General features: G+C 47.4%; 1 protein-coding gene across 1 annotated transcript in view; it reads left to right on the plus strand.

Annotated features, from left to right (window-relative positions):
* Positions 1-25,612, plus strand: part of FRMPD4 (FERM and PDZ domain containing 4) — a 535,991-nt gene that overhangs the window by 391,515 nt on the left and 118,864 nt on the right. Inside the window, exons 3-4 of the mRNA XM_081080933.1 lie at positions 6,443-6,603; positions 10,416-10,518. Of these exons, the coding sequence (XP_080937059.1) occupies positions 6,443-6,603; positions 10,416-10,518 (264 nt within the window). The remainder of the gene's footprint in view (positions 1-6,442; positions 6,604-10,415; positions 10,519-25,612) is intronic.

Below are 25,612 nucleotides of genomic sequence, written 5' to 3' on the forward strand. Positions count from 1 at the left end.
GTTTCTCTCTGTCTCTCCCTCTCTCTTCCACTCTCTCTAAAAATCAATGGAGAAATATCCTCGGGTGAGGATTTAAAAAATAATAAACAAACAAACAATCAAATATATAAATCTTTCCACTCAGCACATGTTGCAAAGTAGGACCTTACTTCAGGTTTCCTTACAGGAAGCTTTACCTTAGTCCAAGTGATGCTTCGTAATACAGTGGATGTGCCCACCTTTTGCCTCTACTGAGTTAGAAAACTCCAAGAGTTCAAGGGGATCTCCTCCTCCTGTTCAGAAAAGTTAGGCATTGCTCCTCCCATTCGCGGACACATTGTTCATGGCAGTTAACCTGTGCTTTCAGGTCATGGATCCTGGCCTATCTCTGTGTGTTTGTTGGAGAAGGTTGGGGGCTGGGGCCAGAGGGTTGTGGAGCTCATTAGCTGTGTTCTAGGCTCAGCAGCAGAATTCACCGAAGCATGTTCAGCAGGTTACGAAAACGCTATTTCAGCTCATTACAAAACGACTCAAGCATCTTTATAAAAAATATTTCAAGGAGAGAGCCAAAAAGCGCTTGCCTTAACACGAAGAACCAAGTGATGTTTCCTGGGAGAGCATCTTAGTGCAGATTCATTCTCACCGGGAAAGCAACAGAGGTCGATGATTTTTAGATCATTTATTCTGAAAGTCTGACCTGTTGAGCAAGAAAATGGTAATGCCATCGGAAGGTTGTCCTCCAAGTGCAAGCAAAACAAAAAAGTAAAAAAAAACCAAAAAACCGATGAACAATAAATGAAAACGCTAGAGCAAGCAGCGACCGCAAAATGAACATTTGGTTGTGAGTTTCAAACCTGATTTGGGTGAGGAAACGACAGTGAAATGATGAAATGAAAGGGCCCAATGTCAGATGCTCTGTTGACACAGAGGACGGCAGTGTCTGGGATGAAAGGTCCTGTCCCTGTGTCCCACCCCTTGCAACATAATTAGTTGGATTCATTTTCTTTTTTTTCGGGGATTTTTTTTTTAATTTAAATTCTTTATTGTTGAAAGTATTACATATGTCTCCTTTTTCCCCCATTGACCTCTCCCTGACCACTCCCCCCCCCCCAGCACATGCCCTCAGCCCCCTACTGTCTGTGTCCATGGGTAATGCTTATATGCGTGCATACAGTCCTTTGGTTGATCTCTTATCCCCCCTCCCCATACTCCCCTGCCTTCCCTCTGAGGTTTGACGTCTGTTCCATGCTTCTCTGTCTCTGAATCTATTTTGGTTCATCAGGTTATGTTGTTCATTAGATTCCACAAACGATCATGTGATATTTATCTTTCTCCGACTGGCTTATTTCGCCATGCCCCGGGCTCACTCCCTACCCCTGGACTGAGCGCTCACTGAAGTGATCCAGAAACATGGCTGAGGAAAACTTACTAACAGCGCTTCAGTCTCCAGAGAGTGCGTTTTATTCTTGCTTCCTGTCTCCTGTAATCGGGGACATATTGCTTCACGGATATCAACTTAAATTTGTGTTTAATGTGTCATCGCACTTGATCTGATTTTTCCAATTGAAGGCCTCGGAGCTTACCCTGCCTTTGTGAGGCATCTCCCTGAGAATTGGGCTTAGGCATTTGACACGTTATTGAGTTTGTTTTCATATTTTAACAAGATTGAATGAGTGGATGATGTCTGAAACCTATTCCTTGTTATTCATGGACCTCAAGAGATGAAAAGAACAGCTAGTGCTTTTTGCTAAGTGCTTTACATGTATTCATTCATCTCATTTCACGACCTTCTTATGCGACTGTTACTATGATGGTCACCATTTTCCAGATGTGGAAACTGAGGCACCGAGTGATGCAGTACTTTGTACAGGTCGAGGGCTAGGAGGTGGTGGAGCGCAGCTCCAAATCCAGGGAGTCTGGCTCCCAAGTCTCACTCTGAACTAGCATCTCAGACTTCCGGTTTGCCTAGACCCGTGGTCGGCAAACTGCGGTTCACGAGCCATATGTGGCTCTTTGGCACATTGAGTGTGGCTCTTCCACAAAATACCACGTGCGGGCACACACATACAGTGCGATTGAAACTGCGTGGCCCATGAGCAGAAGTCGGTATTTTGTGGAAGAGCCACGCTCAAGGGGCCAAAGAGCCGCATGTGGCTCGTGAGGCGAGGTTTGCCGAGCTGCAATTTGCGACCACTGGGCCCTAGATCCAAGCATGTCTATGTCTGTGCAAACGCGGAAGTATTAGCTCCTTGGAGAGAAATGTCTCCTGTCATTTGGATACATCAGGACATAGGACTTGCATTAGACAACGTGTTCACAGATCGATCCTTACCGGACGCCCTGTGTGCGCAGGAAGAAGGTTCCAGAATAGAAATCCCCCCCTTTGCTCTGTCACAATGGCCTCTACATGAAAAACCCAACAACTCCTTGCCATCTCTGCCACCCTCACCCTGGGCCAAGCCAGCGTGATATTTATTCCCTTAGGACTGATGTAGTGGGTCCTGCAGTGCTCTCCCTGCACCCACCAGCACCCCCTCCTGTCTGTTCTCAGTACAGCAGCTATTGTGTTCTTCACACAGAACCTTCCATTGGCTTCTACTTCACTCACAGCAATACACTGAGTCCTTCCCAGAGCTTGTGTGACCTTTGATCTCCCCCCAGCACTTCCTTTTTTTTTTTGTATTGATTTCAGAGAGGAAGGGAGAGGGAGAGAGAGAGAGAGAAACATCAATGATGAGAGAGAATCATTGATTGGCTGCCTCCTGCATGCCCCCTACTAAGGATCGAGCTAGCAATCCGGGCATGTGCCCAGACCAGGAATTGAACCGTGACCTCCTGGTTCATAGGTCGATGCTCAACCACTGAGCCACACTGGCCGGGCTCCCCCCCAACACTTCTTTACCCGTCCCCCCTCACTGCCTCCAGCCTCCCCTGTCACTGGCCTCAGGGCTGTCCACTCCAGGCCTGGGACCCCTCCAGACCTTTGCACTTGGGGGTCCCACTGCCGGAAAGGCTCCTCCTCAGGCATTTCCCTGACCCCTGGTATCACACTGCGGTACCCTCCCCCTCCCCCTCCCCCTCCCCCTCCCCCAGCAGCTCTCTCCGCTTCCTCCCCCATTATTTTTCTCCTTCGTGTTGATAATGACCTGATAGGCCATACATCCTGCTCCTTTATTAGTTTAGTCTCTGCGTCGGAACACTGGAGTGAACAAGTTATTTTGTGATTCTGTTTGCGTTCCTAGTGTATCCCCTAAGCTGAGAATCCAGTGGGCGTGCAAGAAATAGGTGTTAATGAAATGAGGGCATTATGAAGTTGTTTTGGAGAATTAAATGAGCTAACCTATGGAAAGCATTTCGTAAAATGCATAGCATGAAATTAGTATTTAATAAGTGCCGGGTATTACTAAAATAATGATATAATTGAGAGTTTATGAATGGGGAGTTACAAACTGCAGACTAGCACGCAGTGGCAAGAGGGTAATGAAGCCACAGATGCTCCCAGTATTTTCACTTACCTCTCCGATAGATGCTAGAGGAGCTCACCGCTTGTGTCCTCTTAAAATCTAGAGGGGGGACTGGACCCCAGCCTTCCCTGGGCAGGAGAATGGTCCCCAAACCTTGCTCCACTTTGGAATCACCTGGGGAATCTTCTTAAAAATTGATCCTGGCCCGGCCGGTGTGGCTCAGTGGTTGAGCATCAACCTATGAACCAGGAGGTCACGGTTCAATTCCCGGTCAGGGCACAGGCCCAGGTTGTGGGCTCCATCCCCAATAGGGGGTGTGCAGGAGGCAGCGGATCCATGATTCTCTCTCACCATTGAGGTTTCTATCTCTCCCTCTCGCTTCCTCTCTGAAGTCAATAAAAATATATTTTAAAAATAACAATAAAAATAAAGATATAGAAGAATGGATCCTGGCTGCCACCCTCAGCTATGCTGATGTGGTTGTTCTGCGGTGAAACTTGGGCGTTAGGACTTTGTAACGCTTCCTGGGTGAGTGTAATGTGCAGCCAAGCCTGGCAACTTCGGAAAAGCTTGGAAGCTTTTCACAGGACTGGCCATGGCAGCAGAGCCGTCGCCCCAGGCCCTCTCTACTCTTGGCATTGACAGTTCCGCCCACCAGGGTTCCGTGCTCTGTTCTTCAACACGTGACCATTAGTGAATCACTTCACCTCTATGCTCATGTAGAGCATGTCTTCTATGGACTATGGTGCGAACTCAGAGCTCAGGGCCAGGCTCCAAAAATGGGGCTCTCCCCTCCCTTTTTCCTTTGTTCTATACCGGGATAAAAGGAGAGACTCAGTTCCCAAGGTGGCTCCGAGCTGGACCTCTTACAGAGGAGGCAAGAGAATGGAATGAGGGCTTCCACCCCAAGGGGGCCCCATTCTCCCCCAGGCACACGCAGCCCTGCCTGTTTCAGGCCTGAGAGGGATCAATGTCAGGGGGCGATGTCAGAGGTCAAGTTCCCGCCCATCGGGCTGCTGTAGGGACATCAGAGGCCCTCCCGCTGCCCTGGTTCCCAGCCCTGACTTCCCCACGTGTTTCCTCTATCTCAGCCCCTCCCTGCCTGGAGCCCTGTCTGAGGCTCCCACCCTGGACACCAGGGTTCACTCTTGGATGGGTTTTGCTGGTTAAATCAGGGTCTTGAGTTCTGTCCTTCAGACTACCATACTTCTTTAATATATATATAGAGGGAGAGAGAGAGAATTATTATATAATTATAATAATATATAATTATATAATAATAAATATATTTATTATTATATAATTACATTTAATATATATAATTATATGTTATTGATTTCAGAGAGGAAGAGAGAGGGGGAGAGAGAGAGAGAATTATTATATAATTATAATAATATATAATTATATAATAATAAATATATTTATTATTATATAATTACATTTAATATATATAATTATATATTATTATTGATTTCAGAGAGGAAGAGAGAGAGAGAGATAGAAACATCAATGATGAGAGAGAATCATTGACCGACTGCCTCCTGCACGCCCCACACTGGGGATCAAGCCCACAACCCGGGCATGTGCCCTGACTGGGAATCGAACCGTAACCTCCTGGTTCATAGGTCCACGCTCAACCACAGAGCCACGCTGGCTGGGCTGGAGGACCATGCTTCTCCACGTGACCTGCCCCCCTGAGGTCTGCCCACACCCCCTCCTGCCAAGCACGTGTTCCGCCAGGGTAGCCATGTCTCCACTCTGGACCCAGACCAGCACCCGCTATGTCACCTAAGACAGCCCCTCCCCTGTGAGCCTGGCTGTTTCTAGAATGGTTGGGGGTAGCACTCAAGGGGCCCCACGGTTTCATTTTGCGCTGTTCTTGCAAATTACCTAGCTGGTCGAGGACTTAACGCTTAGACCATCAGTTCTCAACCTGTGGGTCGCGACCCCTTTGGCAGTCGAACGACCCTTTCAAAGGGCCGCCTAAGACCATCCTGCAGATCAGATATTTACATGACGATTCCTAACGGTAGCAACATGACAGTGATGAAGTAGCAACGAAAATAATTGTATGGTTGGGTCACAACATGAGGAACTGTATGTATTTAAAGGGCCAGAAGGTTGAGAGCCGCTGGCTTAGAATGAGAAGATGTGGTGGGAATTGCACCTGGCTCACACCTGAGAAGAGTGAACTTGGCCGGTTATTCTTCCTCTTGTCATTTGCGGACAGGAGGTGGGTGGGGTCCATGGGCGCCCTAGAAGGGGATTTTCGGAAGATGAACTAGGGTGACAGATGAGCGTCAGCATGCGGCCCTCGTGTCAGATCTCAGCAAACGCTCTCTTTTCCCCAACGTTCCAGATCAAAGCTGCTAAGTGGAAAAGACGTTTCCTTCTCAAAGGGATTTTGAACTTGATTGCCCTAGTCAGAGAGATGTGTCTAAAGGCCAGACCCTGGAGGGTTGCCATTGATTTTCCTTAACTCTTATTAATTACACACGAGGACAGCAGAAGCCCACTTCTCCGTCTTTCTTCATTGCATCTGAACGATATGTCATCCAGATGGCAGATAGAGTAGCCCCTTTCCAGGTATTTCCTTCGAAATGATGTGCTTTTCCTTACGGAGAAGATTAGAGAGAGAAAATAGTGAGTTAAGTCTGTGTCGCTGAAATAATCAATGTAATCTTGGCTTCCATTGCTTTAAGGAGATTTCTAGAATTCTAACTAAGAACTCTACCCTCAAATAAGGCTGCCTTGGATAATGCGCCTGAGTGAAGACTTCCTTAAGAGCCAGAGAAACACCGAAAGGTTGCAGGTTCGATTCCTGGCCAGGGCTCGAATGGGAGACACGGATCCTTGTTTCTCTCTCACATGGATGTTTCTCTCTCGCGCTCCTCTACCAAGCAGAGTAGGAGGTTGTGAATAGGCAGAGGCTGAAATCACCGGGCCACAGCCCGCAGACACTGATTGCCTCTTCTCTCTTGTGTGTGTTTCTCCCACAGTCACATGACACAGGCAATCTCCTTTGATGACCCCCGGTTGGACAGCTGCCAGATCATCCCCCCGGCCCCGCGGAAGGTGGAGATGCGGAGGGACCCAGTCCTGGGATTCGGCTTCGTGGCAGGGAGTGAGAAGCCAGTGGTCGTTCGCTCAGTGACACCAGGTAAGCGCCCCCCCTCCCCGCCCCCCCAGCCCTCGGCCTCCTGGGAATGCCCATCATGCCCCTGCAGGGATGCCTCCTGTTCATTTTCCCGAGTCTCCTTGCAGGCTGTGAAAGCTAGTTTAATTTCCATTCCAGGCTGGGGGGCTAGTGAATTTTCCCAGCACGTGGACAGAGTCAGACCACCAGAGGGACAGGAATGGCAATGGAAACAAGGTTTAGACTGCTAAACCCATTCGATGGCTCCGTTTAAGAAAACACTGATCCATCATTTGTACCATGGAAACGACCCGCTGCTGAGTGGGTGAAGAGGAATAGCCAGAGGCGGGCATCTACTGAATTTCTGGAAGCTCATGACAAACTCCTCCGTGACAAAAGCAGGCAGCGGTGTTGAAGTTACTGTAGGGTTTACTCACTGATGTTGGATTCTTTGACACAGATGCACTCCCCTCCCTTCCCACTAGGGGCAGAAGATAGTACCTGACACCATTGCTGTTAAGCGAGACCAGGTGACTGACTTTGGCCAATGGCATATTAGCAAGGATGCCATAAGCCAAGGTTGGAAATACGCTTGAGCTCGTTTCTGTGGTTCCTACATGGCCATAGGAATGTCCCTCAAGGGGCTGCTCCCCCTTCAGCCTCATCCCCAGAATGAACTCGGGGGGCAGTCAAGTATTCCCTGGTCTGTAGTGCGACACAGAAGGGCCCACTGCGGCTGGCCTGGAGCAGCCCATCTGCGGCCACCCTGAAGACCCACAACGGAATGATTATTGGACACTCTACTGAGATTGGGGGGCGGTGGGTCATACAGTGAACACTGGCCCATAGAGTGTGTGGCAAATCTCTTAAATTCTACAATCTGCTCGCCTCATTGGTCTCCTCCAATGAGGAGGACTTCGCTCAGACATTCTCTTTGGACTATCCGGATGTTCCACTATCAACACAGTTGAATATAAAGATGCAATGGGCTGTCTTTTCCCTTTTAGAAACTGCTCTTTTTAGTAATGATTTATTATACACACTTATGTACTTATTTCAACGGGCTCCGATGGATTTATCTTCAGACCAAAGGAAACTTGCTGCTTCTGGGATTTTGCAAATAAGTAACAGGGTTCAGCAGTGAGGCGCACAGGCTGTGGCATCAGACTGCCTGGGTCTGATGGCTTTGAACCCTGCCTCTGCCCCCTTATTAGATTTTTTAGCTTCTATGTTTACTCCCCTGCCTTTCAGTTTAACGTAACTCTTCTACATCATTTGGAGAATGAGAATCATAATAGTATCTGCCTTACCGGGCCAGGGAGAGAAAGAAATGCATTAGAAGAGGGCCAGGTATATGTTTATTCCATAATGATCATTATTATTTTAAACTCTAAAATATTTGACCAGCTGAGCCTGTCAGTTTAGGGAAATGAAAGCAACTAGTGAGCTAGTATACATTTTTTTGACTTAAATTTTTATTTTTTATTATCCTATATAAGAAAACCCTAATATGCAAATCGACCGAACAGCAGAACAACAGGTTGCTATGATGTGCACTGACCACCAGGGGGCAGACGCTCAAGGCAGGAGCTGCCCCCAGCCCAGCAGCGGTGGCAGAGGGCGGGGCTGGCAATCGGCGGTGCCAGGCCAGCCAAGGCAGGTGCCAGCGGCGGGGGTGGGGGGGCCCTCACCCCACAGATAGGCCCTGATCTCTGGCCAGGCCTAGGGACCCTACCTGTGAATGAATTTCATGCACCGGGCCTCTAGTTGGACATAATATGCCCCAGGACAAGCACCCAAAAAAAGTCAACCACTTTCGACTCCCACAGAGAAGAATAAGTTTCCTTTTCCCTCCTACCACTGCCTTGCCACTTCGGACTTCTTCTGCCCAGCTTTCGATTTCATTAGCTGTGGATTGTACTTTAGTTGTCTGTGTGGGGTGGCTGAGCTGGACGCAGCTGAGAATATTATCCTCAAAATAAAAAAAGATTTGTTGTTTTTTATGATAAAAACAACACATATGGTTTATAACAATACAATGTAGTAGATAGTATAGAAGAAAACATGCAAAAAACTAATCTGAGCGCCTCCTACTTTGGGTTGAGCATTATCCATGTACACACAGAGCATGAGTATGGAAGACAGTTGTGTGCATACACACACCTATATTATGAATCATGTACATATGTGTAGTATTATATGTGTGTAGATACCCATATTTTCTCCTAGGTGCGATCACATTGGCAGGCTGTTTTGGAATAGTGGCCTATTTTAACATCTCGGGTTGTCAGGTTCTCCTGGGAACTGCCTCAAGATTTCAAGCTTTTCAGTTTCTTGCATTACCTCACTGTTCCTTCAACCCTTCCTTGCCCCAGCGCTCCTTAACTGCAGACGCTAACACCTCCAGCTAGACAATTTTGAGAGGAGTAGAACCAAGTGAAAACACAGGTCAAAGAGTACTGTCTCCAGTCATTTTTACGAGTGAAAATGCTGGTCAAATCAACTGTGTCTCTCATAAAACTGACTCTGCTGAAGTCCCCGGTGATTTCAGTGGCGTGACCAGATTGTCTATGCCAGACAGCGCGGCCTTCAGACTAGAGGGCCGGTGACAAATCGCTGATGTATGCCACTACTTCATATCTTGGAAGGAACTCTATGTTGCTCCCGCCAGAGTTTTTGATTCAAGTCACTTGATTAAACAATAATATTTCCATCTGATTAAAAAGCATAGGTCAAATGGAAGAGCATGTCGTATTCATCTGCGAGTGCTTCTGGCATCAGAGTAGTTAGCATCTATGATTCAAACAATTATCCTGAAAATGTGTCTGGATTTGACCAACATTTTGAATGTTAACCATTCGTTTGACTGAATTGGAGTGATTGCCTGCATATTGTCCAGCAGCAAGAAAACGTCTCCCGGGTGATTGTCAGAATTCCCTGTGTGGGCGCTGACTGTCAGCTCCACAGCTTGAAATGACTATTGTCCCTGACAATGTGGGGACGTGTTCTGGTTGTTCCCTCTCTCTTACTCCCCAGAAAGGAGAGAGCTTATGCCCCCACTTGAGTGCCACCTGTGCCAGGTGGCTGGCTGGGTGGACAACAACTGAATCGCTTTGAGTTCCATGTTCTGGGTGTCACGTGTTCAGTTATGCAGTCAAGTACAAGAACATCATTTGTGTTTTGTTTTTAATGAATTTGATGATGGTTTTAAAAAATATTTTTTTTATTGATTTCAGAGGGGAGGGGAGAGAGAGACATGAATGATGAGAGAGAACCATGGATCGGCTGCCTCCTGCACGCCCCCTACTGGGGATGGAGACTGCAACCCAGGCACGTGCCCTGACCTGGAATTGAACCCTGACCTCCTGGTTCAGGGGTGGGCAAACTTTCTGACTCGAGGGCCACAATGGGTTCTTAAACTGGACCGGAGGGCCGGAACAAAAGCATGGATGGAGTGTTTGTGTGAACTAATATAAATTCAAAGTAAACATCATTACATAAAAGGGTACGGTCTTTTTTTTTCAATAGTTTTATTCATTTCAAACGGGCCAGATCCGGCCCGCGGGCCATAGTTTGCCCACGGCTGTCCTGGTTCAGGGGTCGGTGCTCAACCACTGAGCCACACCGGCGAGGAAAAGGTTCTGTTTTCATTGCACCCAGGCCTCGGGCTGGTCCAGAGAGCCCAGTTCCTTCTAACGTGCAGCCAGGGTTGAGGACAGAAGCAGAGCCCCAGGTGGCATCCTTTGCTCTTCGTGAACCACGATGAGAAGAGGAGACTACGCTGGATCGATTAACCGCGGTCTTCTCACCCGCGCTTCACTCTCATTTGTCTCCAGGTGGCCCCTCGGAAGGCAAGCTGATCCCGGGAGATCAGATCGTAATGATTAATGATGAGTCAGTCAGCGCTGCGCCGAGGGAGCGGGTCATCGATCTGGTCAGGTGGGTGACAGGCTCCTGTGCGGGGTCCCGCTGAGAAGGCGGCTGCACAGCTGAGGCCTCACCGGGCAGAGGATCGGCTGCCCGGGCCCGTTAGGGCGGAAACCCCCCCCCCCCCCCACACACACACACACACATTCACCTGGAAAATGCCGGTGACGCTGAACTCTAACATGAAAAGACACGTGCTCCATAAACACAGAACACCCCTTCGCTCACCCCGTGTTGCGTTAACATTCAGAATGCATGCACTTCAGCTCCAGCTGGTTTTGACTCCCATCTCTCTTACCCTACCCACGTGTTTTTCCTTCCAAAATTGCTAACACGTGGACAGTCCATAACCAAGGAGGTCATCATGCCATGCCTGGATGCAGTTTAAGGGATGAGTCATTTACATACGGAATCCCACGGAAACGGAAGTGTATAGTTCCCTGACGTTTCAGACGTGACTGAGTAATTCATTACTGAATTTTAAAGTCATCGGCCAAAGGCAAAGTGATAATGGGGCCAAAGCTAAGACAGTTTAAAATGTGTTGGATTGATTGGTTTCATTTGATCGCAGGTGTAAATAACTTGTTACGTGATATTCTTAATGGGCACCAGGCCATAGATCGCGTGTGATGTTAAAGTGTTAGCCTCGCACAGCGGTTCTCAACCTGTGGGTCGCGACCCCTTTGGCGGTCGAACGACCCTTTCACAGGGGTCACCTAAGACCATCCTGCAGATCAGATATTTCCATGATGATTCATAACAGGAGCAACATGACAGTGATGAAGTAGCCACGACAATAATTTTATGGTTGGGTCACAACATGAGGAACTGTGTTTAAAGGGCCAGAAGGTTGAGAACCACTGGCCTAGCATCTCCTTGGGGACCTACTGGAGTCGCACTGGTCAGTGCATTTGGGGCAAAAAGGGTCTTTCGACTTTTTGCCAGGGAAGCTGTGCCTGTCCTATTAGGGATGCAATCAATCATCAGGACCCTTTAACCCGAGAACGGCATCTCCTACCACTTCTGCGCTCTTATCACCAAAAGCCCATCTGTGCTCGGGGCCAGGCTCTGAGAGGAGCATCCGGGGTTTTGCGGACGTGGTCCGTCTCCCCAGCCTGTTTGGCCTCCGCTTCACAGAGCAGCGCTGGCTGGTCCCGCATCCTGGGAAGAACCAGGGGCAGGATAAGAAGATAGAGCAATAGGCCCTAACGGGTTTGGCTCAGCGGATAGAGCGTCGGCCTGAGGACTCAAGGGTCCCAGGTTCGATTCCAGTCAAGGGCATGTACCTGGGTTGCGGGCACATCCCCAGTGGGGGGTGTGCAGGAGGCAGCTGATCGATGTTTCTGTCTCATCGATGTTTCTAACTCTCTATCCCTCTTCATTCCTCTCTGCAAACAATCAACAAAATATATTTTTTAAAAAGAAGATAGAGCAATAGACATAGAGGAAGCTGACTTGTAGGATGACCAACCTTCCCGGTTTCAGCATGGAAAGGCCTGCGACCTGGTAAACCCTCAGTCCTAAGATACTGAGTCGCCCTATGTGAGTCCAGGCGTAGCAAGGGAGCCTGCGCGGCTGGCTGGAAAGCCATGCCTGTCCTCCCCGGGCATCTGATCACCAAGGGTGTTGGCACAGGGGGGAGGGCACAGGGTGCCCCCGCTTTGGGAGCGACGTCTAGCTCCAACCTTCCTGTGGCCCCAGAATACAGGCATCGGGAGTAGCTCTGACTTTTCCTGCCTGGCGGGAGGCACACTGTTAGTATGTGGAACCACTTCCCTCCTGAGACGCGCATGGCTGTGGGCAGGGACATAGCTCATCCAGGCAGGCTCTGCGCCAGGCCGGGGGGCTGGCTGGCATCCTGGAGCGCCATGCCTGGGCCTGATGGCAGGTCACACAGCCACCGTGTACCCCCTGGGCACACGCCTCTCTGATCAGCCCTCTTGATGCCTGTGCCTCCGGGAGGATAGAAGGAATGAAATATCTGTGTTTGTGTCTGCTGTGACTGCATCGCCTGCTGCAGGACAGAGACAGAGTAAAAGCTATCTGAAATGTCATCACTTCCCAGCGGGCCTTCCAGGGGGCCTTTAGAAAGATTTCTTAAAATAAAAATTATGTTGTTGTTTTTTATTAGAGAGGGAGAGAGGAAGGGAGAGGGAGAGAGAGATAGAAACATCAGTGACAAGAATCAGCAATCAGCTGCCTCCTGCACGCCCTCTACTGGGGATGGAGCCCACAACCCAGGCATGTGCCCTGACCGGGAATTGAACTGTGACCTTCTGGTTCATGGGTCAATGCTCAACCACTGAGCCACACCAGCCGGGTAGAAAGATTGTTTGCTGCATTATGGAAGAAAATGGCATCTTTTTAAAGAGAAGTCTTCATAGGACCTTATATGTAATGGAGCACAGTGAATATTTGTTAAAATAAGTGAACCAATGAAACGTGGGGTCATGAGTCACAGCTTGCAGTCCATCCCACCTGCCACCTGGCTTTGCACAGCCCATGAGCTCAGAATGCTTCTTGCCATTTCGAAGGGCTGGGGAAAATAAAAGAAGACTATTTTGTGACACGTGAAAACCCTGTGAGTCAAGGGCATGTACCTAGATTGCAGGCTCGATCCCCAGTCTGGTCAGGGCGCACGTGCGATGCAACCCATCAATGTGTCTCTCTCACACCCATGTTTCTCTCTCTCTGTCTCTCCCCCTCCCTTCCACTTTTTCTTAAAAAAAAAAATCACAATAAATTAATGGAAAAATATCCTTGGGTAAACATTAACAACAACAACAAAAAATCCTATGAAATTCCAATTCAGAGTCCATAAATAGAGTTTGATTCGATGCTGTCTCTACCATATCAGAGTTGAGTACTAGAGTACTAGTGACAGACCTGTGGGCACGAAGACTGAAATAGTTACTATCTGGCCCTTTAGAGAAAAAGTCGGCCAAGCTCTACTTTAGGAGATATTAAGGTAACTATTTGCATTTTTTTTTAGAAATATATTTTTATTGATTTCAGTGAGGAAGGGAGAGGGAGAGAGATTAAAACAGCAGTGATGAGAGAGAATCATTGATCAGTTGCCTCCTGTACACTCCTCCCGCCCCCCCTTCCCCCCCCCCCCACCCGATACACACTGGGGATCAAGCCCATAACCCAGGCATGTGCCCTGACCAGGAATCGAACCATGACCTCCTGGTTCATACGTCGATGCTCAACCACTGAGCAACACTGGCTGGTCTGATTGCATTCTCTTTGATTAAGCCAAATTGGGACTGAAACCCCAAATAAAATGCACAGTTGATTTCTCTCAAAATGGGGTTATGATGAGGGCAAGATTCCCACTTACTTGATATAGAGCCTGTGGTATTTTAAAATGGATTGAAAGGAAAGCAGGCATGCTTTTGAAACAGCATGAAATACTTCAGGTACTTAAAACTCTGTCCCTTCTCAAGGCCGTATTTGTACTAAGCTAGAAATTTTGCTCTTCTAAAATAATGTCTTTTAATGGGCTCCTCGGCCGATAAGTATTTTAATGTCTCCATCTTACACAAGATAAATATCCCATTTTCTTAGCCCCTAAGGAATTTCAGAAAAAATACTCATCATTTGAATAACACTGTAAAGTTCTCTCTTCAAAAATTGGCATATCCAGCCCTAGCTCGTTTGGCTCAGTGGATAAAGCGTCAGCCTGCGGACTGAAGGGTCCCGGGTTTGATTCCGGCCAAGGGCACATGCCCGGCTTGTGGGCTTGATCCCCAGTAGGAGGCGTGCACAAGGCAGCCGATCCATGATTCTCTCTCATCACTGATGTTTCTATCTCTCTTTTCCTCTCCCTTCCTCTCTGAAATCAATAAAAATATATCTTCAAGCCCTAGCTGGTTTGGCTCAGTGGATAGAGCGTTGGCCTGCGGACTGAAGGGTCCCAGGTTCGATTCCGGCCAAGGGCACATGCCTGGGTTGTGGGCTTGATCCCCAGTAGGGGATGTGCAGGAGGCAGCCGATCAATGATTCTCTCCCATCATTGATGTTTCTATCTCTCTCTCTCTCTCCCTCTCTGAAATCAATAAAAAAAAAATTAAAAATATATATATATCTTCAAAAAATGGAATTATGGAGAGTGGGCGCTATAACTCAGGACTACCTGCGTGTGGCAATCAGTGGCTGACTGGCAAGTTCAACAATTACAAAGTAAACCACATAGAAGGGACCCGTTTAAAAATGAGATCTCAGCATGTGTATCTATCAGCCGCTCCTCGTCAGAACTATAATAGAAAGTCAAGTCAGATTATGTTCCCGAGCTATTGTGTCTGCAAAAGAGTATATTAGGAAGGTCACCTCTCTGTCTAATTCCGGCTGCGCTGAGATGCATGGTGGTGCTGCTTAGTACAATAACAAAGAACATCTGAGCATCCGGCACATGAAATATGCATGATGATGTATGATATAGTAAGGCCTTATTATAGGAAGACAGGCAAGCAATTTGAGTGAAAACACAAAAGAACAGCCCCTTGGTATGCTGACACTACAGACTGTTGTCTCACCAAATGCACACTTGTAGTGTACACGCTTTCTGACAATCGCAGATTAAAGAGCCTAGGGAGGGAGGGGGCGATGGTTCTAGAAAATAGAATGTGTTGGAGAACATTCTAATGAGGATGAAGGCGAAAAGGGGATTTGATCCATTGTTCATAAAGGTTCTACTGGCATAGAATGATGAAAAGGAATAAGAAAAATGGCTTGACTTAGATTATTTCAGTGTCCCCTGGATTTTGTTAATGACCATCTCTCACTCTTCCATTCAATCTCTCCATTACTGAACATGCGTTTATGCAACTCATGTGTGGAACTTGAATGTCGACGATTGAAGAACCAGAAAAGGTTTTAAACTAGGGCAGGTTTTCAATGATCTCATATGGCTGACATTATTGAATGTCTTAGCATCTTCTTTAAGAAAAAAATTGGGCCCTGGCCAGGTAGCTCAGTTGGTTAGAGCATTGTCCTGATATACCAAGGTTGCAGGTTTGATCCCCGGTCAGGGTACATACAAGAATCAACCAACGAATACATAAAAAATTAGAATAACAAATTGATCTCTCTCTCTCTTTCTTTTTCTTTCTCTCTCTCCTTTCCTTTCTCTCTAAAATCTATAAATAAAAGAAAGAAATAGAAAAAGATAATTTTTGTCCTTAACTATTAATCTTTCAAAAGTACGAATTTATAAATTTCTTACAGGAGCTGAAAAGAACAAATACTAATCTTTTTGAGTCTGTCGTCAGAGCATGCTGAGTATGAAAGAATAAGCCCTAAAAAAAAGGAAAAAGAAAAAGAAAAGAAAAGAAATAATAACAAAGTATAAGCCTTACTTCCTTAGAGACTTGAGTAGAAGGGACTCGGAGCTCAAAGGCTGAGCTTACTTTCCAAACAACACCCTGGGGGGCGGTGGGGGGGAGCAGGCAAGGGTCTCAGGTCACACACTCACATGTGCGAGGACTGTATCGTTATCTCCCTATTAACTATCATAATCCATATCCATCCTAGAATATGGTCAGCTTATCCCACGCTGCACAGTCCTGACTACATTTAGGGGTGTTTGTTTCACAGGAGAAAGTGTTGGGAGAGGTGCATTACACCTGCTCTTTGGCCCCATCATCCATTTCGCTAGGATTCACTAGATATCTTCGTGTCATTCCTTGTTCACCACTGTCAACTGCCCTTACCCACTTCCTTGTCCTCTTGGGTGCACTTGACCTTTCTGAGCTGTGCTGGGGCATAAGATCATCTCCAGGGCTAATTCCCTGGGGGATCAGAGACTGGCTGCACAGCTGGCCTAGGGCATAGCTGGACTCCCTTTAGCTTCCGGTACAAGGAGCTTCATCCTTGGGACTGGCTTCTTGCCAAAGGAAGGTGGACCGGAAGTGCCAAGCCCCACGTGCCTTTCCATCCCCCCCCACCCCCCCTTCTGCAGTGTGACAGGGACAAGCAGGAAGCTATGTTAGTAAGAGGCAGAGCCGCCCTGTAGGGAGGGTCTGGGTTGAGTCCCTAGAGGAGGCCCTGGCAGAGAGCTGCCCCCCAGTTAGGAGCACCCATCATGGACTTTGCATGATAGACAAGCTCCTGTCGTGACTGAACCTTTGTGTAGCTTTGAGTTCCTTATAGCAGCTGGTATTATCCTAACCCTGGTCCCTGTCATTAAGAAACACATGGGGCCCAGCCGGTTTGGCTCAGTGGATACAGCGTTGGCCTGCGGACTGAAGGGTCCTGAGTTCAATTCCTGTCAAGGGCACATGCCTGGGTTGCAGGCTTTGTCCCCAGTAGGGGGCGTGCAGGAGGCAGCCGATCAATGATTCTCTCTCATCATGGATGTTTCTATCTCTCTCTTCCTTCCTCTCTCTGAAACGGACTTATGACAAAGAAAGAAATTCATACATAACAATAACAGGACGTGGTACAAATTATACTGAAGATGAGTATCCATTTCAGCGGGTCAAGATATGGGAGTTACTAACTTTGGGGGTCAGTAGGGAGGGTCAGGGACACCACCACAAAAGTCTGTGTTTGCTTGTTTATTTCCTTATTTTTTCCCATCCACTTTTCGAAAGGGAGTTTAGGTGACCAGAGTTCATAATATCGGCCTTATCTTCATTATGATGGCTAGCGGCTTTAAGAGCAGTAACTGATACAATACCTAACTGACTGCAAGTCACAAAGGGCTCTCGCGTACATCAGCTCATTGGATCCTTAGACAGAGACAGCAGGAAGGCCGGGGAGGGTTGGGGGACGGGAGGGGGAGGGGGTGAGAGATCAACCGAAGGACTAGTATGCATGCATATAAGCATAACCAATGGACACAAGACACTGGGGGGTAGGGGAGGCCGGGGGAATGTCTGGGGTCGGGGGAAGGAGACATATGTAATACTCTTTGTAATACTTTAAGCAATAAACAAAAAATTTTTTAAAAAAACCTCAAAAAAAAAGAAGTGCAAATTCCTAGTGACAAGACCCTGACACTTCAGCAACTTGCTCACAATCGTCCCAAGATGGTGATGATGACCTTGATAAAGACAACAGTAGCTCCCACTGACTCAGAGCTTCTCCCGTGCTCTTCCTCTGCTGAGAGCTTTACTCACGGTGGTTTATCGGCTTCTTACAACTGTATGAGGTAGGTCCTCATTTCATAGGTCAAGAAACTGAGGGTTATATACATTAAGTCCTCGTCTAAGTTCCCACACAGCTCACCGCATTGCACAGGTCGGATTTGAATTCTGATTTTTGTCTCATTTCTACGCCACGTCTTTCCATGAAGGAGCAGGATGATACTTTGCAGTATTCACTGAAGTGCCCCTCCTGCCCCCATTCCCCATGACTGTTCTGTTTGAGCAGGTCGAGTTTTTGGCCCGTTCCTTCAGCCAAACCACATGGCACACAGTGCCCCAGGACAGGGCTGCTGTAAAGGAGGGAAATCGCTAGGTTCTCGGAACAAAGGCTGAAAAGCACAGGCTGGGGAGGATATTCAGTAAATCAGAGTACAGCTGCCTCCTCTCAGAATGGGGATGGAGAGAGGCAATGAATCTCAGGCAGGAGAGTGCCCACTGCTGGGTGCCTAGGAAACAGCAGGCATGACCCCTGTCTTTTCAGAAACTGACCCTCCACCAAGAATCAATTGGAAACCCCCAAATATCTTTGTGGAATTAAAGAGCACAGTGACCTGTGCCTTCTTTCCTGGCCAAACTCTTGGGAAGATCTCTGAACAGGTCCTATCTAAATATGTACAAAAGTCTAAGCAACTATTACTACCAGCTGGCCAGCCAGTAGCTATGACGTGCACTGACCACCAGGGGGTAGAAGCTCAATGCAAGAGCTGCCCCCTGGTGGTCAATGCACTCCCAAAGCCAACCTCCTGCAGCCGGCCAACCACCCAAGGTCCCTCCCCCAAGCCGGCTGGCCCGGATCACTGGCCAGGCCGAGGGACCCCACCCATGCACCAATTCGTGCAGTGGGCCTCTAGTTTTATCATAATGTTAGTCTTCGTGCCTAATGCCATGTGGAGCATGGAATTGTAAAGAAATCAACGTTTGCTGAAAGAGCCCTAAAAGTGCATGTAATACTACCTGCCTTTATTTTACTTTATTCTTTTTTAAGCAAATGTAAATGAGCTAATGACTTTTTCCACATTGTGCCAGCAGCAGGTCCATCGCTCATCTCAAGCATGTGCATACGTGTTGACTTTAACCTTGACACATCATATGTTCATCATTCGCTATATTATCTCTTCTCTTCACTATCACCAACTTCCGAGTTCTCAACCTCTTCCCATCACTTTAGACTTCACTCCCAGATTTAACGTGAGGTGTTTGGCACGTGGTTTAAATGACCATTCTTGCCTGCTGGTGTGGCTCAGTGGTTGCGCATCAACCCTTGAACCAAGAGGTCACGGTTCGATTCCCCATCAGGGCACATGCCCGGGTTGCAGCCTCCGTCCCCAGTGTGGGGTGTGCAGGAGGCAGCCGATCAAGATTCTCTGTCATCATTGATGTTTCTAGCTCTCTCTCCCTCTCTGAAATCAATAAAAATATATTAAATAGAACAAGCAGCAGGATTAGACAAATGCAAGGCTCTGGACTAAACTAGTGAGTTCCATCACTTGCCCAAAGCCAGTTGAGCCGTACTTGGTGAAGCCAGGAGGCCAACCCATTCTCCTACAACGTGCTACCCCTCGATGGCTAAGAGACCCTTCAGCTCTGAGCACGACAGCCTGCGGACCACCACACGCCTTTCCGGAACGGTGAGAGCTGTGTGACATCCCCGGGACCCTGGCATGACCGAGGCAAGAGGGGAAACCTCTTCAGACCCAGCTGGGAACGTGTTTCCCTCCAGCCAACTGGGCAAGAGTTCCGGGCTGAGCTGCATTTAGAGATCCAAAGAAATGGCTTCTTTCTGACAACTAGTGCCATGGAGTACAAATGCCGAGCACATGAAATAGTCTTATTTTTTAATGTTCACAAAATGCACAAGGAAGGAAAGTGGGCGCTCTCTTTAGTGCCATTTCTCCACTCTGAGATGCTTTTTGATTCCACATACACACATATGAGCTCATTGGTCTTGGTCTACATAAGATTATGCTTTGTTTTGTTTTGTTTTGTGAATCCTCACCCAATGATATTTTTTCCATTGGTTTTTAGAGAGAGTGGAAGGGAGGGGGAGAGACAGAGAGAAACATCAATGTGAGAGAGACACATCCATTGGTTGCCTCCCGCATGGGCCCCTACCAGCTTCAGGGATCGAGCCTGCAACCGAGCTGTGTGCCCTTGACCCGAATCAAATCCGCGACCCTTCAGTAGGCGGGCTGATGCTCTAACCACTGAGCGAACCAGCTAGGGCAAGATGACACATATTTCAACATCTCTGCTTCTTAGTATTCAGCTCATTTTAAATCAGTGTTTATTAAGTGTGCCAAGTTATCTAGCACCACGAGGTAAACACTAAAAATCAGTTAATAAGCCATTTGGTAACCACTTAAAAGATTAAATATAGATTCATTTCCTCTATGCAGTGCATATGTTTAGACAGAAAAGTACAAAAGAAATTATAGCTCTTGTCATGGAGACAGAAGCAATTGTAACATATTATTATTCCAAATAAGATTTCACTTTGATTCCAACAGCTCTGCCTCTTTGTAGTCTGAATATTTCCAACTTCAACAACTGAGGCGAACTTCATTACGGCTTCTAGGTCAAACAATAAAAGACCCAGAAGACAAAAGAGTCCTTATTTTTCCTCTATGTGAGAACTTATCACAGTTAAACATCCCTCGCTGTCTTTTAGCTTCTTGCTGCTGTTCCGTCTATATTTTTATGCACAAAAGTCTACGCTCTGAAATGAGCTTGCTCTGTAGCTTGAGCTTTCTTGGATTCTTCCAGGAAGCCCGTCAGAGCTATATTTTCACCACTTGCTCTGAAACGCTACCCCTGGGGGCTGGCATTGATATGTAATGTTAAATCAAGGGTATGAGAGGTGGAACACACTGTTACTCATTGAGCCCAATGAGCAGTATCAGCTCACTCCAAATTCTGGAAATAATATTTGGAATGTTCTTTCTGATGGAGCACGTCAGGGTATCTGGGTAACGTGAAGCTTGCTAATTTCAACATTGAATAGCCAAACACATTAGCAACAGATGCCTCTCTTGGGATTTATAATGGAAAATCCCAACTTCGGAGAAAACTTCCAAAAGTGTACAAATTTATAAAAAAAAACAACACAGGCCCAGCCCTGGCTGGCCCTGCTCAATAGTTAGAGCATCAGCTGGTGGACCTAAGGGTCGTGGGTTTAATTCCCAGTCAAGGGCATGTACCTTGGTTGCAGGTTCAATCCCTGGACCCGGGCAGGGTTGCGTGCTCCCAGCATCCAGTCAGGGTGTTTCTCTCACATCGATGTTTCTCTCCTCCCCCTCCGCCCCCCCTCAACTCTCTCTCTAAAGATCCATGGAAAAAATATCCTTGGGTGAGGATTAAAAAAGAAAAGCACATTTCTCAGCCTTTCATTTCCTGCATGTATTATGTTTCCTAAGCACAGTGAGGTTCTGGTTTCCATGATTTGACAAAGTAATACAGTACGTGGGAGGCCCTTAAAATTAACCTTCCACTGTAACTTGTTTCTTTTCTCCATAAAGCATGTCCCTCCCCTGAGCCCTTAAATATATAGCATGTCTTAAAAGTCGCATAGCTGTGATTAGTAAGAGCCTTTCAGGCAGAAATGAAATGTAATTCAATGGGCGCAAGCAAACAGTGAGTTTACTGGCTGGTGGGACTGCAAAGGAGGTGGGCGGAGCTTGTCAGGCCTGAGGGGAGTTGGAAATAATTTCATTTATTTTTATTTTTAAAAATATATTTGTATTGATTTCAGAGAGGAAGGAAGAGGGAGAAAGAGAAACATTAATGATGAGAAAGAATCATCGATTGGCTGCCTCCTGCACGCCCCCTACTGGGGATCAAGCCCACAGCCAGACATGTTCCCAGACTGGGAATCAAACCGTGACCTCCTGGTTCATATAGGTGGACACTCAGCCACTGAGCCACACTGGCTGGGCGGGTGTTACTGTTTTTTTAAGGATTGTTTTTTTTCTGAGCTGCTGGATTTAGGTATATTGGATTCTGTAAATCCATTGATATTATTCCTGTTGAAGCTCAATTTGTTGAGTCTTTGGTAAGTGGGAGCCCATTCCAGAGGGCTATTGAGTTCTCTTGACCTGACCCTAATAATCTCTGTTCGTGTCCTGACCTCCTGCTAAGCTACTCAAGGTTCGGCTTGTGCATTTGTTGTTCCACATCCGGAACCAGTCATTTCTCCAAGGAGCCGTAACTGCTTCCGGTGGGAAATGGTAGTAATCTGCATGCTAGTGTGCTCATCGGTAAGGACAGAACTAAGGCATTCACACGCATTTTTTAAACATAAAATCCATCATGAGCTCATACCAGTATGTCTGATTCAAATTCAGGACAGCAAGGTTTTATGTAACCTCGTCTATCTTAAATCTTTATTTCCTTTTACTCAAACATATATCCCAAATCTTAGTGACCCCATCATAATTTCTCAACTGTATCCCCCACTACACACACTAGCCTCAGCATCACAACGCTATCACAAATAATCCGATGACAGAATACATTTTCCAGCATTTTTATTACAGTTCTATCTGTCTTTATGGCGTATATTACAATGATGTTCAAAATACTGTTTGAAAATCATTTGGGATCGTTTCTCTCTGTGTCCTTCGGCCTCTAACTGGATTCAGGAGTGCAATAATTTTATTTTACTTACAATTGTTAAAGTCAGCTCTTTTGTTGATGTGTAAAAAATATAATGTATTGATTTCAGAGAGGAAGGAGAGGGAGAGAGAGCTAGAAACATCAATGATGAGAGTCATCCATCCACTGCCTCCTGCACACCCCACATTGTGGATCCAGCCCACAACCGGGGCATGTGCCCTGACCGGCAATTAAACTGTGACCTCCTGGTTCACAGGTTGATGCTCAACCACTGAGCCACACCAGCCGGGCCAAGCATTCTGCTTCTGCTGGCCGTCGGTAGCCTGCTCTGCCTGCATGGGACTCCCCCACGTCTTGTGTGGCGCTGTGGGCAATTCCAGGGTCTTTCTGGTCTCTGAGTCATCACAACCTCTCCCCTGCCCCTCTATTTCCTCCCACACGGATGCTGTTGGCACTTTGTCTCCACCAGCTCCTCCCATTTGCGTGTTTATGGGGCTTTGCCACCACCTGGCTGGGCTGGGGATGTTGTCCGTGGTTTCTGGTTTCGCTGTGCTAGTTGCTTTCTCTCTTGTTGTGGGAGAACTCGAGGATATTAAAAAATGATTGTACCTAATGCAAATACTGCTCGGTAGCTACAGATTTTATCCCAACTGTTTTATTCTGAAGAACTGTTTATAAATAATTCAGTATCTCTTCTGGTCCTGCAACACGTCCATTTGAGTACTTCTCTAGCATTCCCAGCAGACAAATATAGACAAACTTGAGGCCTGGTGCACAAAATTCATGCGCTGGAGGGGGGAGGGGCCCTCATCCCGGCCTGCACCCTCTCGTAGTCCGGGACCCCTCGGGGGATGTCCGACTGCCGACTTGTGGCTGGATGTCCTTCTGCTGCCGCACAGCCTGTTGCTGGAGGTTCAGCAGCTGCTGCACGTGCACGGGCTGGGCCACCACGGTCTGTCCTCCAGACACCATCAAGTGGGTGAGTCAAGTGCAGAGGCATCCTTACCCTGAGTTCCCTTTGCTTCCCTGAGTCACTGAGTTGTTCAGACTGACTGCCTTTATAGAGAATGGCACTGAGATCGGGCCTAAGCTGGCAGTCGGACATCCCTCTCACAGTCCATGACCTTTCAGGGGGATATAGTAGTGCGCCAAGCAGCAGGCAGCCAGGGAGGAGTCCGAATCAGGGCCAGGTGCCGCCCCACTCGCACTCAGGCCCACTGCGCCTGCTCGGTAATGCTGCTATGGAGTCAGGAGAGGCTCCCGCCATGGCAGCTGTGCTCGCCAGCTGTGAGCCCAGCTTCTGGCTGAGAGGCACCCCCCTGTGGGAGCACACTGACCACCAGGGGGCAGCTCCTGTTTTGAGCGCCTGCCCTCTGGTGGTCAGTGCGCATCGTAGCGACTGGTTATTCCAGCAGTTCCGTCATAACGGTTGCTTAGGCTTTTATTATATAGAAGATGGTAATTCTCACGGGCTCAGGTGAAATCCTATCTTCTTCGTTGTTTTTTTTTTCTTTTCATAAAAAAGAGATAGTCACCTAGTATGAAATATAAAGCCTAGCCATTCTGTTCAAAACAAAGTAGCCCCTTTCTCCTTGGACGGGAACAGCGGACCACTTTCTAGGATGCGTGTGTAATTTGCTGTATGGCGTTTACATGCTGAGAATTTGACATTTGTGGACATCAAACAAAGCTTTGTGTTTAAAAATGGACTCCCTGCCAAGCGTCCATTCATTAAGTATGGGAAGAACATTCCATCCACCGAAGGCATTGCCTCTGCCACTGCTGTTTTCAGGCTGTGTGTCCTTCCATGATGGATACTGTTACTAGGAGACTAACACCAAAGTTTTTCTTTTCTTTTCTTTTCTCTTCTTTTAAATATATTTTTATTGATTTCAGAGAGGAAGGGAGAGGGAGCTACAAACATCCATGAGGAGAGAGAATCATGCATCGGCTGCCTCCTGCAGGCCCTACGCTGGGGATCGAGCCTGCAACCTGGGCAGTGCCCTGACCGGGAATCGAACCGGTGACCTCTTGGTTCCTGGGTTGACACTCAACCGCGGAGCCACGCCAGCTGGGCCAGAAAAGGTTTTCTTTATCCTATGAATGAGGTTCAAGAGGCTCAACGAAGTGTAGCATTTTCCCAGAGGGGCGCAGCCAGGGAACAGCCGAGCCCAGAGTCAGGCATGGATGGCAAGTGACACAGCGTCTGAGGACCATTGTCGCGGACCACGCGGGAGCCAGGCAGCACCACTGTCGACACAAGAAGGGGTTTGAGCCATGGCCATTAGAGACTTGAACTTGGCCTTTTTCTTTGGCAGCGGTTCTCAACCTGTGGGTCGCGACCCCTTTGGCGGTCGAACGACCCTTTCACAGGGGTCGCCTAAGACCATCCTGCAGATCAGATATTTACATGACGATTCATCACAGGAGCAACATGACAGTGATGAAGTAGCAACGAAAATAATTTTATGGTTGGGTCACAACATGAGGAACTGTATTTAAAGGGCCAGAAGGTTGAGAACCACTGGCTTAAAGGATAGTGAAGATAGGAGGGAGGAGGAGAAGGTAGTTGCCAGGCTTGTATCATCTAAACATGATAGTTCGATAGATCTTCTTTCTTCCAAGTTTCATAAGCTGTAACTCAGAGGCACCAGGGTGGTATCTGCCCACCTCTGGATCGAAAAAGAAACAGAATCAAGGCTATTTTAGGCATCTGTCAGGCTGTAATTACCTCTTTGCTCGGCGAAATCTTTATGTAAGACAAATGCAGATTGGCATTTATTCCTTCTAAAAGAACATTTCCAGCCATCCTTTTCAAAGACTGAGTCTTGTTAATGATCGTTATTTCAATATGTCTTGATAAAGAAAACATGTTCCCAGTATGGCCTTGGCATAGGAGGTCTGCCTTTTAACCTGGTCTGTTTCTCATTTATTTGCAAGTCCAAGTTCTTGGGCTTTCTCTTCCCACTCTTTCGAGCTCAGAAATTGTTGAATGGCATTGACTTAAGTCAAGTAAGCTGGACTTGCCTATTTGTACCTTCCACAAAAGTTTCCCCAGCCCAGCCGGTGTGGCTCAGTGGTTGAGCATTGACCATGAACCAGGAGGTCACGGTTCCATTCCCGGTCAGGGCACATGCCCGGGTTGTGAGCTCGATTCCCAGTGTGGAGCATGTGGGAGGCAGCCGATCCATGATTCTCTCTCATCATTGATGTTTTTCTCTCTCTCCCTCTCCCTTCCTCTCTGAAATCAATAAAAGCATATTTTTTAAAGAAAGTTTACCCAGATCATGCCCGTTGAGAATGAGACTGAAGTGACGGTTTATAGAGAAAATACCCATTGTCCT

The sequence above is a fragment of the Myotis nattereri genome (genome assembly GCF_964212035.1).
Source record: "Myotis nattereri genome assembly, chromosome: X".
Taxonomy (NCBI): Eukaryota; Metazoa; Chordata; class Mammalia; order Chiroptera; family Vespertilionidae; genus Myotis; species Myotis nattereri.